This window comes from Myxine glutinosa, chromosome 1, assembly GCF_964187855.1.
Source record: "Myxine glutinosa chromosome 1, kmMyxGlut1.1, whole genome shotgun sequence".
Classification (NCBI taxonomy): domain Eukaryota; kingdom Metazoa; phylum Chordata; class Myxini; order Myxiniformes; family Myxinidae; genus Myxine; species Myxine glutinosa.
This window is the reverse complement of record NC_136261.1, coordinates 126,365,718-126,379,681: the sequence shown is the minus strand read 5'-3', so window position 1 is coordinate 126,379,681 and position 13,964 is coordinate 126,365,718. Positions and strand designations below refer to the sequence as shown.

General features: G+C 46.4%; 1 protein-coding gene across 3 annotated transcripts in view; it reads left to right on the top strand.

The window, feature by feature from the left end:
- The window catches only part of AKR1A1 (aldo-keto reductase family 1 member A1), a 71,984-nt gene that overhangs the window by 38,381 nt on the left and 19,639 nt on the right, over positions 1–13,964 (top strand). For all 3 annotated transcript variants that reach the window (XM_078776894.1, XM_078776899.1, XM_078776906.1), the window contains 3 exons: positions 4,845–4,996; positions 13,208–13,403; positions 13,531–13,730. In XM_078776894.1, the coding sequence (XP_078633020.1) occupies positions 4,845–4,996; positions 13,208–13,403; positions 13,531–13,730 (548 nt within the window). The remainder of the gene's footprint in view (positions 1–4,844; positions 4,997–13,207; positions 13,404–13,530; positions 13,731–13,964) is intronic.

Sequence of the window (13,964 nt, the reverse complement as noted above, 5' to 3'; positions counted from 1 at the left end):
TCTCCTCGAGGTCCTCGACATCATTTTCCACATACAATTTGGGTGCGGGTAGAATCAAATCAAGCCAGTCACGTCCAGATGCAGAAACCACTGAAGAAACCGAGCCTTGCGAATCCATAGGCAACTGAAGTCATCAATTCGATAAATTTCCCGGCAATGTACCTAACCAAGGTCAACACCGGCCCAAACTTCCTGGAAATCCATAACAAACACGTGTAGCGACTTGCGTGCCACCAGGCGACTGTTGCCGCGGAATCGCGGAAAATGACCGTCGAGTCCGAAGCAAAATTCAAGCTTCAACGGTCATAACAGGTAATGCCACTGTCATAGAACGAAAGATCGTATATTTTTCCGTCGATGGGTGAAATATAAGACGAAACTGTGTCCAATAAAGGTATATTTCCGGAGGTTTATTGCTGATAACGATCAATCCGGAAGCGAAAACGGTGAAACACGCGGCGCCGCCTTTCAACGGCGTTTATACGCAGTAGATGTTTAGCGCATCTGGTACAAGAATCTGGTGGTCTGACACACACACACACATACATATATATATATATATATATATATATATATATATATATATATATATATATATATATATATATATGTATGTATGTATGTATGTATGTATGTATGTATGTATATATGTATATATAATATGTGCGTGTGTGTGTATGATCATAGACACTACCGGTCAAAAGTTTTAGAACACCTGTTTTTCCAGTTTTTATTGAAATTTACGCAGTTTAATGTCTCGATGTACTCTGAAATTAAGCATAGAACAAATAAAAATTTGAGATAAAAAAGAAATCATAGAATCATTTTGTTTAACAAAATTTAATTTAAATTTTTGACTCGGCAAAGTAGCCACATTTTGCAGATATAACCGCCGAACACACTCGTGGCATTCTTTCTACAATGGAAATCAAATATTGTTCGGGAAGTTCTTCCCAACACTGTTGCAGAAGTTCCCACAAATGTGTTGCACTTGTAGGTTGCTTTGCTTCCACCCTTCTGTCCAGTTCATTCCAAACCAGCTCGATGGGGTTTAAGTCTGGAGACTGCGCTGGCCATTCCATGATTTGAAGCCTACCGTCTTGTTCTTTTCCTCGAAGGTAGTATTGACATAGCCTGGAGGTGTGTTTAGGGTCATTATCTTGCTGTAGGATGAACCCCTGACCAACTAGGCGTATACCAGAGGGTATTGCATGGCGCTGCAAAATGCTGTGGTAGCCCTTTTGGTTCAGGGTTCCAGTCGCTCTGTGCAAGTCGCCGACTCTGGATCCAGCAAAAGTTCCCCAGACCATCACGCTTCCTCCTCGATGTTTGACAGTTGGTGTCACACACTGAGGAACCATCCTTTCGTCTACTCGACAGCGTACAAAAACCCTGCGTGATGAACCAAATATTTCAAATTTTGATTCATCATAGACCTTCTTATAAGGCCTTCATAGACATTCATAGACCTGACCAAAATTCATAAGACCTTCTTCCAGTCTTCAGTAGTCCACTGGCGGTGCTTCATGGCCCAGGCAAGCCTCTTTTTCTTATTTTGCCATCTTAGCAATGGCTTTCTTACTGCCACTCGACCTATCAAACCTGCAGCTTGAAGTCTTCTCTTCACAGTTGAAACTGAGACTTGCTTACTTCGACCTGTGTTAAGCTGTGCTTGAAGCTGTTGTCCTGTGAGCTGCCAATCAGCAATCATGCAAGCTGACTCTCAGAAACTTGTCTTCTGATTATGTTGTGGCTTTGGGTCTGCCAGACCTCTTCCTGTTAGTTTCCTCCAGTTTCCAAGTGCCTTTTGATGGTGTAGGAACTGTACTCACTGACACCTTGGCTTTCTTTGCAATTTCTCTAAAGGGAAGACCTACACTTTTAAGGGCTATAATGGTCTGTCTGTCTTCCTTTGTTAATTTCCTTTTTCTCGCCATTATGATAGCAATATGCTACTTCCTGCAGTGCAATATTGTCCAAATAATGCTTCAGAGGGTGTAATAACAGTCTTCCAATACTGCTTTTACACAGACAGTGGGTTTGTAATCAAGTAATCAGCAGAGGTTGGGACACCTGTAGGAATGGTTTGCATCAACTTTCAAGGCTTAATTTACTTACATTGCTGCAGAACAGCTGTAAGTTGTTGACCCATTACTTGTTCCCTGAAGAAGACCTTTTTTTTTTTACAATATAACTGTGCAATTTACATTATTTTCCCGTTTTTGTAAGCCTTAAACTTTATTTTTAACCTCGAGCAGTTTACTGCTTACCTTTCTACCATTTCAGGTTATTCACTGGACTTGAATTGCTTAAATTTAAATAAAAACTGGAAAAATTGAGGTGTTCTAAAACTGTGTGTGTGTGTGTGTGTGTGTGTGTGTGTGTGTGTGTGTGTGTGTGTGTGTGTGTGTGTGTGTGTGTGTGTGTGTGTGTGTGTGTGTGTGTGTGTGTGTGTGTGTGTGTGTGTGTGTGTGTGTGTGTGTGTGTGTGTGTGTGTGTGTCCACACACACATTATTAATTGCAAGTGATGAATTATGTGTACACATATTTTATATATATATATATATATATACACACACAGTGCATTTAGAAAGTATTCAGACCCCTTCACTTTTTTCACATTTTGTTATGTTGCAGCCTTATGCTGAAATCGTTTAAATTCATTTTTTTCCCTCATCAATCTACACTCAATACCCCATAATGACAAAGAGAAACTAGAACGGGCACTCGGTAGAGCGCATACCTTCGCCGCAGCTACTTTTGTTGCCAAAATAAAAGACTACAAGATCTGTGTAGCAAGATTCGAGGGAATGACACTCGATGACTACAAGATCTCGGCGCTGATTCGTTGTCACTGTGCCATAGTCCCGTTGATTTGCACGGAAAGAACCATGTTTACGGCTGCTAATCCAAGTTTATTACATGCATCCTTACAACTGTAAAATATGCATATATATATATATGTTCTGTTTTTCATCTCTTCAAATTGCACCAACAGTCGAAAACATCATGACACATAAGAATGACACATCTACTTTCATCCAATTTGGATCCGAATTGACCGCGTTATGATTTTTAAAAAACCGCACATTTTGCAAGGGCGTGACCCCCCTGACCTTTGGCCCCCAACCGCTAACAAGGGTTATGACGTCAGTGTCATGTCGCATATCACAAGATTGGGCATTGAATTCTGAACATTTTGGCATTAGTTTCATACAAATTGGACACAAATTGACCGCGCTATGGTAAAAAGACGATTTTGACCTTTTCATGACCTTGACCTTGACCTTTGACCCGATCGATTCCAAAATCTAATCAAATGGTTCCCGGATAATAACCTATCATCCCACCAAATTTCATGCGAATCGGTTGAATACTTTTTGAGTTATGCGAATAACATACACACACACACACACACACACAGACATACAAATAAATACACAGCGATCAAAACATAACCTTCCGCTTTTGCGAAGGTAAACAGGATTTTAGAAAGTTTTGCAGATTTATTAAAAAGAAAAACTGAAATATCAGACATAAGTATTCAGACCCTTTGCTATGACACTTGAAATTGAGCTCAGGTGCCTCCCATTTCTCTTGATCATCTTTGAGATGCTTCTCCACCTTGATTGGAGTCCACCTATGGTAAATTCAATTGATTGGACATGATTTGGAAAGGCACACACCTGTCCATATAAGGTCTCACAGCTGACGATGCATATCAGAGCAAAAACCAAGCCATGAGGTCGAAGGAACTGCCTGCAGAGCTCAGAGACAGGATTGTGTCGAGGCACAGATCTGGGGAAGCCTACAAAAAATTTTTTGCTGCATTGAAGGTTCCCAAGAGCACAGTGGCCTCCATAATTCTTAAATGGAAGAAGTTTGGAACAACCAGGACTCTTCTTCGAGCTGGCCGCCCGGCCAAACTGAGCAATCGGGGGAGAAGGGACTTGGTAAGAGAGGTGACCAAGAACCCGATGGTCGCTCTGGCTGAGCTCCAGAGATCCTGTGTGGAGATGGGAGAAACTTCCAGAGGACAACCATCACTGCAACACTCCACCGATCTGGGCTTTATGGCAGAGTGGCCAGATGGAAGCCTCTCGTCATTGAAAGACACATGAAAGCCCGCTTGGAGTTTGCAAAAAAGCACCTAAAGGACTCTCAGACTGTGAGAAACAAGATTCTGTGGTCTGATGAAACCAAGATTAAACTCTTTGGATTGAATTGAACAAGATTGAACTCCTTTAATAACCTGAACCGATGGTTCTGCATCCATCACAAGGGGAAACCCCTCTAAATTCCTCATGACCTCCAACCCTACAGGATGACGTGGTCCGTCGGGTTGGAACCAAACACCAACGTTATTCATTATTCAGAGGGCCAAATCTCCGAGGGTACCCCGTCTGACACCGTTTACCTGGGAGTGACGACCCATAAAAGAGAGGTCTCTGTCTGGAACATGTAAGAAGGAAATGACTAACTTGGGAACCGCTTTATGTTGCTGTTGTGCCCATAGGGTGGTGGTTCATAGAATCGTCACAATGTATACCTTGAGAGCTTATCCTCAATGGCACTGATATAACAGTGCACACACACACACACACACACACACACACACACACACACACACACACACACACACACACACACACACACACACACCTATATAATGGTGTTGAAGGTAACACTGTCTTCACACAAGGTCAGGAAAATGCAAATGTCTACGTCACAAAAATCCCCTACGATTTATCAGGGGGTTTGATGAGATTCTCATCAGTCATTATGAGAAATGTGTAGCTTTATTTTAAAGGGGATTTTGCGTCCTGTTTTGTGTGCTGACCAGGACTTGAAGCGAGAGGAGATCTTTGTTACCTCCAAACTATGGAACTGCAAACACCATTCAGAGGATGTGGAAGGTGCCTGTCGGAAGTCTCTGGCTCAGCTAAAGCTGGATTACCTAGATCTATACCTCATCCACTGGCCGTATGCGTTTGCGTAAGTTAATTGAATGAGTGGTGTATGTGGTGTATTAACCACTAAGAGATTTTTGCCTCTTTGATTGTGATGGTACAAGCCAGCAGAGGCAAAGTAAAACCAACTAGAAAGCATGTGAAGATGCAAAGCCCGTCCGTGTCCATTTGTATTCAGTCATATTCTTCCTTTGTATGCTCAAAATAACGACAAGTCAGTTAAAAAAAGATACAAAAAGAAAATTGATGATTTTATGCAGCCTTGACCTTTGAGCTTTAGATCTAAAAACATAATCAGCTCCCAGCTGATTGGTGAACCAATTCTGTGACACAATATACAAATTCTTAAAATTTCATGTCAATTGGACAAAAAAATATTTTTATGCAACCTTGACCTTTGACCTATTTATCTTTAAAAAAAACAAAAAACAATGGGCTTCTAGCATTTGATGGTGAACCAATTCAGTGACCTGATATGCAAATTCTTTTAATTTCAGGTCAGTTGGATGAAAATTGATGCTTTTATGTGATGCTGATCTTTGACCTTTTGACCAAATTATTAATTTGCCCTCTCCATATTCTCATAATAAACCTTTGTTGAAAATTTGATGACAAAACTCAAATGTAAATTTTACTATCAGGTCATTTGGATGACAATTAAGGATTTAGGTGATTCTGACCTTTGACCTTTTGACAAAATTATTCATTTGCCTTGTCCGTATTATCATAACTAGGGCATGCCCGTACTATATATATATCTAAAATTATATCCCCCCCCTCTATTTACATGGAATGGTTTGGTCCATTCGCAAAGCCAAAGGCAAAGCGAACGGCTTGCGAGTACGGTGACAATCCCCCCCCTCTATTTACATCAAATGGTTTGGTCCATTCGCAACGACCACAGAACCCCCCCCTCTATTTACATGAAATGGTTTGGTCCATTCGCAACGCCAAAGCGAACGGCGAACGGCTAAATCGCCATAGCTCGGTAAGTACTTGTCCGATTAATTTCAAACCTTGAAAAGGCACATCCTCGGGTCCCCAGCAATATACCTGGCAAGTTTAAAATATATCGGACCCGTGGTTGTCGAGAAACAGCGGTCACAGACAAACATACACACATACACACATACACACATACACACAGAGATTAATGGAATTATAGATAGATAAAGGTTTGGTGAAAATGTGATAATAGCTCAAATGGTCAAAACGTTATGGCCTAGACAGACACAGACACAGACACAGACACACAGACACACAGACACACAGACACACAGACACACAGACACACACACACACACACACACACACACACACACACACACACACACACACACACACACACACACACACACACGTCGTGGAAATCAATCGGGTCCACAACTTTGTCCCATAGGTAGGTTTAATCACAATTAGATCTTTGGTATCATCCTGTAAAAATACAATCATGCAATAGATATCAGGATCTTGGCATCATATAGAAAGGATCGATAATAATAGTCAAAGCAAGCAAGTCTAGCATATATGTGCGGGTACGTACCATTCAAGACTACAAGACTACATGTCATAGTAAATGTCACAGGAGTGGCTCAGCGTCGCGGATGTCCCAGGTCTTATAGACGCCCCTCAGTGGTTTAAGCGAGCATCACTCCCGGGTTCACCTTTGGTATATTTTCACTACATTCTCCCCGCCGTTAGAACTATACTGCCGCTAGGCAGGTCTCAAGCGAGCGTCAGCATTAATTGATTGGGGTACGTCATTCCATGTCAGTCGGTCCACCCATAGCGGTCGGGGTGGCGAACTACCCTGCCAGCTCGTGTCCGGAAACTACCGGGTACGGCATCCCCAAGCCCGGAGTCCCCTGCTTCGGAATAGCCGCTGGAGGCCGGTGTTGGAGGGGGCACCTCAGAGCCTTCAGGCAGGGGTGTATGTGACGACGGAAGTGACGGCAGAAGTTCCATAGAGGAAGCTTCGGTAGAGTCCATAGACTCGTAGATCGGTTCGTATATATCCCTATAAGGGTCAATGATGCCACATGGGGCGAGATGGCGTACGGAGACAGTGGACTCGCGTCCATCTGCCGTCATCACACGAGCATGCTCGGGATTAGCCTGGAGTACCTGCACCTTATCTACTAAGGGGTCGTACTTGCTTGTGCGAACCGCTCGTTTGAGATAGGCCGGCCCCGGCTCAGCGAGCCAGCTGGGTAAAGATCGGATACTACCCGAGCTTCTAGGGTGGTGGAACAGTCTTTCGTGAGGAGTCTGGTTGGTGGCCGTACATAGGAGAGCCCTGATCGAGTTCAGAGCCGCAGGTAGTGACCAAGCCCATTTATCGAGGCGCCGGCCGAGGGTCCTGAGGCTTAGCATGACGGCCCTCCATATAATCTCATTGAAGCGTTCGATCTGCCCATTCGCCTGGGGTCTGTACAGTGTGGTGTAACTCGAAGCGACATTATTTTGGAGCAAATAACCTCTCACCTGAGACAGGAACACCGCACCCCGATCGGTATGCACGTAGGCCGGATACCCAAACATAGAAAACAAATTCTGCAGGCACCGTATGACCGTGGCAGCCGTCATATCCCCGCACGTGTAAGCAAAAGGGAATCGCGAGTACTCATCAATGATAGTGAGCAGATAACGAGAGTTACTCGACACCAGCAGCGGTCCTTTGAAATCCATCGCCAATCTCTCCCACGGTCTAGTAGCCCTAACCAGTGTCCCCATGGGAGGGTTGTAAAAACGCGGTTTGAGTTCCACACATATAGCGCAGTCACGGCAGATCCGGCGGATGTCCTCAATCGAGTATGGCAGATTACCACTACGCACAAAATGAGCGAAACGCGCCACCCCTGGATGACGCATAGTGTCGTGCAAAGTGCGCAGACCCTCCAGAGTTATGATACCCGCGCATGTAGGCCGGCCTCGATAAGGCGTCGGCGACCAGGTTATCCTTCCCCGGGCGGTATTTGATGGTGTAGCAGAAGTCGGCGAGTTCGATACGCCAGCGAGTGATTTTCTCATTCTTAATACGTTGAGCATGTAAGGTGTCGTACATGAACGCAACGCTTTGTTGGTCCGTGATGATTTGGAAGCATCGCCCGAGTAAGTACCGTCACCATCGCCGAATCGACTCGACGATTTGCGTACGCTTCCTTTTCGACAGACGAATGCCTCCGCTCAGCGGAGGTGAGAGTCCGCGAAAAGAAAGCCACAGGGCGCCCCCCGTGGGAGAGAGTCGCCGCTATCGCATGATCCGAGGCATCACTTTCTAAGACGAAAGATTCGCTCTCGTCGATCGTCGCCACAGCGGCGCCAGCGATGTCGGCCTTAAGGCCCCCGAAGGCCGCCAAGGCGGCCGGGGTCATGGGGAACGTGTCGCAGGCCACGAGGGGGCGGAGCTTCGTGGAGAAATTTTGCACCCACTTCGAATAGTGGGCGAACAGCCCGAGAGCGCGCTTCAGCGAAGCCCGATCGCTAGGCGGAGCCATATCGAGCAAAGGTCGCAGACGCTCCTTATCCGTAGAGACAGAGCCATGGGTCACGGTGTACCCCAGAAGATCTATCGTGCATAGAGAGTAACGAAACTTAGCCTCATTCATGGTTAGGCGATACCTCTGCGCGACCTCGAGGAAGCGCTTCAGATTAGCATCATGATGCCCCTGGTCATACCCACAAACCGTAAGATTGTCCAGATATACAAAGACATCTGTCAAGTTCTCCTTAGTAACGAGATCGTCCATAGCCCTCTGAAAACAGGCGACCCCGTTCGTCACCCCAAAAGGTAGTCGGGTGAAACTGGTATAACCTTTGACCCGATTCAAAGGCGGTATAGATGCGATCAGCCCTAGAGATGGGGATCTGATGATACGCACTACGCAGGTCGAGAGTGCTGCAGACGGAGTACTGGGCCACCTGTCGTACTAGTGCGTCCATCCCCGGTAAGGGGTAGGCGTCCAGCTGTGTAAAGCGATTAACCGTCTGTGAGTAGTCGATTACCATGCGTCGGCGATGGGCCTCACTTCGCACCACTAAGACCTGGGCCCGCCACGGCGACCGGCTAGGTTCGATAATACCGTCCCTTAAGAGCTGGGCCGTTTCCTCCGCAATGAATTGCGCGTCTGCTCGTGAGTAGCGCCGTGATTTTACTGCTACAGGAGTGCAGTCAGTGGTCAGGTTGGGGAACAGCGAAAGAGGCTCAATGTCCATTTTCGCGAGTGCAGCCAGCATGTCCGTCCCACCGAATTCCATTTCCAAACGTCCATGTCGCTTAAGAAAATCGTGTCCTAACAGAATGTCAGCACATAATGCAGGCAAGACCATGAGATGTACATCTGGAAACATGCGTCCCTTTATCACAAGTTTCAATCGACATTCCCCTTTTGTGCTGAGCCTAAGTCCTTGGGAGGCCATGAAGATCCGTCGTGTAGTCCCGAGGACCGGCCACCCATGTTAACGTACCAGCCGTTGATCGATAAAACTATCCGTAGACCCCGTGTCGACTAAGGCCCGCGCAAAAATGCCTTCGACCATGAGCGGAATAATGGACTGAGCGAGGCCAGAAGATCCGGCAGGTATTGAGCCGTCCGAGCGAGAAGATCGCGCCTCGCGTGTGGATCCTACACTGGCTGCAGTTTTCCGGTCGTTTGAGCAGCCTCCGGAGGGCCACCGTGCCAAACGCATAGTTGGCCGTGCTGGAGCAAGAGCGTGTAGTTCGTACGAGCTGCCGTCAGATGGCGCTCGTGTCACGCGAGAAGGATCGCAGCCATCTGCAGTTTCATGTGCTGGAGCAAGAGCGTGTAGTTCGTACGAGCTGCCGTCGGATGGCGCTCGTGTCACGTGCAGCGTTTGCTGCAAAGCAAGAGGAGCTTTCAAAGCAGGAGCTTGTCGTTTGTTTGAGGAGGGCGTTCGGATGCCAGTCAAGGACGGTCGCTCCGCGGCCAGTCGTGTTCGCGCCACTTGTTTAGGCGGCCCGATGTATCTCACCAAGGACGAGCGTGCAGCCAGGGGCCCACGAGGAGAGGACTGCTCATCAAAGCCGGGTGAGGCGCCCCGCTCTGTGCTCGGTCCGTTGGCTCGGCGATAAGCCCATTCAAGGTCGCGCGAGCTCGTGTGCCCCGCGCGGTCTTCCTGCAGACTTTTGCAAAATGTCCTTTAGTTGAACACAAATGGCATATTGCTTCCCGAGCCGGACACGCCGACCTGGGATGCTGTCGATTGCCACAGAAGTAACACGTCGCGTTTCGTTCAGGCCTTGGCCTGGCCGCCGTGGCTGCCGCCAAGCCGGAATCCGAGTCCACCTCGGGAGCGGCCAGGGGCTCCGCCGTAGTCGAGTCCGCTCCCGTATCCTCGGCGGTAGCCCTCTCCGGTCGCGCGAGTTGAGAAGTCCCCGCAACGACTCGTGTGTGGTACGTGGGCCACCTCATTGTAGACGTGGGCCACCCGCAGTGCCTCCGCGAACGTCAGGTCAGCTGTCTCCAAAAGTCTGAGCCTCAGAATCGAAGAGCTGATCCCAGAGACGAAAGCATCTCGGACAAGATCGTCCTGGACTTGCTCGTGCGTACGTACCTCTTGAGTACTGTCCGCAAGTAGGTGTCGCAGCTCCTGGGTGAAGCGATCGATCGACTCGGTGGGCTGTTGACGCCGCGTTGAGAGCAGATACCTGTTGTACACCACGCTCCGTTTCTTAATGTAAATTCGCTTTAGCTCTGCCACGGCGGCATCGTACGTCGTACATCGTGCGATGCTCCTGTAGACGCGGTGGTCGACTTTAGTCTGCATCATAGACAGCTTCGTTTCAGCGGTGGGAACGGTATCCTGGGCTCCGAACTGGTTCTCCAGCGTTTTGAGCCAGTGAGTGAACTCCGAGCCCGAATCCTCAGCTTGCGGGTCGGCGCCGAATGTCGGTACATTGATCATCTTGTGTCCCGCCATTTCCGTAGATCTTAATTGTGATTAAATGTCGTGGAAATCAATCAGGTCCACAACTTTTTCCCATAGGTAGGTTTAATCACAATTAGATCTTTGGTATCATCCTGTAAAAATACAATCATGCAATAGATATCAGGATCTTGGCATCATATAGAAAGGATCGATAATAATAGTCAAAGCAAGCGAGTCTAGCATATATGTGCGGGTATGTACCATTCAAGACTATAAGCCTACATGTCATAGTAAATGTCACAGTAAATGTCACAGGAGTGGCTCAGCGTCGCGGATGTCCCAGGTCTTATAGACGCCCCTCAGTGGTTTAAGCGAGCATCACTCCCGGGTTCACCTTTGGTATATTTTCACTACAACACACACACACGTGATTGCAATACCTCGTCTGCTGCTATGCAGGGGACGGGTTAACTAGTGGACGTATACGCAATGGCCCAATGGTGAGCTGTCTTTTTGGATGCAACAAGCCAAATGGTCCAAAATAAATGGAATAATGGCAGAAAGATGTGCTCGCTGGCCATATTAGACTCGTGAACACTTGATCCGATTTTACTTATCGTAAAATCGTTTGTGCTTAGGAAGTCACTTGGATAAGTCTGTGATAGTGTAATAATAAAATAATGGTACACTATCGTGAAATTGCAAGTGATGCCATTTGTGAATAGAGTGTAAATTTGGGATGTAAACGATGAAATAAAAACCTAGGGAAAATTATGATGGCATCTGTGAAAAAGACTTCCTGTCCTGCTGCTGTTGCAAAATGAAAAACTGAATCTTTTTTTTTTTGCATGAAACGAGCAAGTTATCTATTTAAAACGGAAATAGCCGAAGAAATAGGACATGAGAAAGAATTAGATGGAATTGAATGTAAAAGCCAGAGCAGTAATAACGAATGCAGCAAATGCAATGGCAATACTCTCGATTTGTTCAGCTATCGACATCAAATTGTATTTGGTACCACATCCAGGAGACTGAATGAATGAACACAATAAGATAATATGACTGAATGAATGAATGATCGTTTTAAGGCCATTTTCCCCGCTAGAGCGGGGGTTAGCCTTGCGGGCCCCATGACAATCATGGTTCCCTGTTTGAGGCAATGTTTTTATGGCCGGATGCCCTTCCTGATGCCAACCCTTGGTCACGCTCTTACGATGCGCAGGGATACGGTGTACCTATTCTAAATTGGGGTACACACCGTGATCATTCATCCCAGCAAGCTGGTACTCAATTTGCCGACCTCAGAAGGATGACAGGCTGAGTCAACCCCCCTGGCGTTAATTCAGCGATCAACCGGGATTCGAACCCAGGATCCTAGGATCCCAAGCCGGCACCCTAACCGCTAAGCCAACACCAGGCTTGAATAAGATAATATGACTGCTAAGGGAATTATCATCAAATATGACTGTTATTTGAAGACAAGATTCTAATAAAACCTATCACCAGTATCAGAGGTGCTGTTTGCAATGTTTGTTTTTGGGTGAAAAAAATACAAGGCCTTTCCCTCCAGAGAGTTTCCTCTGTGTCCATCTTGTCCACCCCATGCATCCTCTCCTGAACATTCTTCCCCACCCCCCCCCCCACCAAAACCCCCCCTCTTAAGTCCTCCCCACACCTATTGTCCACCTCCTCTGCCTTGGCTTTGTGGCCCCCCACTCTCTCTGCTGTTTTGTCTTGCTGCATTCTGATTTGTTCAGTGTACTGGTACTAGCTCTTCCATGAGCCTCGACTCTGCACGAGCCTTGGCAAAAAAAACCAAAAAAACGACGACTCTGCTCATTGAATTCTTTAAAGTGTCACAATCACTGTGTTTTGCTACATTATACTGACACCAGTAGCATGGCAGCCAGTTCTCATTGTAATTTTACTAATTGGCCTTTTTTGCTCGTGAAAGGTGTTGTCTCCATTAAATCTACTTTTTTGTACTTTGACGTCATCGTCCCTAATTAATGGCTTTAAATATCCTTCCCCATTGTCAAATTTGTTAGGGTTATTTTGTTGATGTCTCGCCTCATGGAATATGGTTTATATTGTTTAATGGTTTGTAAACTATGGATTTGGGTTTGTCGTATTTTTGTATATGGCATATTTTTATTACCCTTTCCACAGATTGAGTTGTTCTTTCCATAACCCAACCACATCTAAATCCTCATGTTCTTCTTCATTTCACTCCATCGATTATTTTTTAAATCTAGATTCTAGACTGGTACTCAGCCACCCATAGCCATCTGACTGTGTGACCCAATGTTTAATGACTTTTTGAAGCCTTAGAAAAGATGTCTCACAGGCGTGGAGATGTGGATTTCCCTAAAACTGAGACGGGGGAAATGCACTACGATGTGGTAGACTACCGTGAAACTTGGCGAGCCATGGAGAAATTGGTGTCTGCAGGGCTCGTGCGCTCAATCGGCTTGTCCAACTTTAATGCGCGGCAAATTGATGAGATTGTCGCCTCATCCACCATCAAACCTGCTGTTCTGCAGGTAGGGAGAATATGAAGAAAAGTGAAGGAAATAAAAAATTGTGAGCTGTAAGAGTGATGTGGCTGTAATGTTGATCTCCACTTTGCAGGTGGTACAGGGGGCTAATCTTTCAAACTCGACTTTGCAGGTGGAGTGCCACCCATACCTTCCACAAACACGCCTGTTGGCGCATTGTCAGGAATTCCACATAGTGATGACTGCATATAGTCCCCTTGGTGCTCCAAACCGTGGCTGGAAAATGGATAACGAGCGAGTGCTGCTCTTGGAGCCCAAGGTGGTGGCCATTGCTCAGCGTCATTCACGCTCAGTGGCTCAGGTGCTTCTCCGGTGAGAACGCCATCTTTGAACGTACCTTTTATTTTCCAAGTGTGGTGAAAATTCCACCTGAATTTGTTTGTCCATCCATATGTCTCCTCAAACGTATACCAATCAGAGCTGAGGATCTGGTCACATGATAGGGTGATGTGATTACGGCGGTACGGCAGCTGACTCCGCACACCACCATTTTAATTCAAATTTAGTTCAGGCCAAACATATCGGCGAACCTGTCATGTATCACAA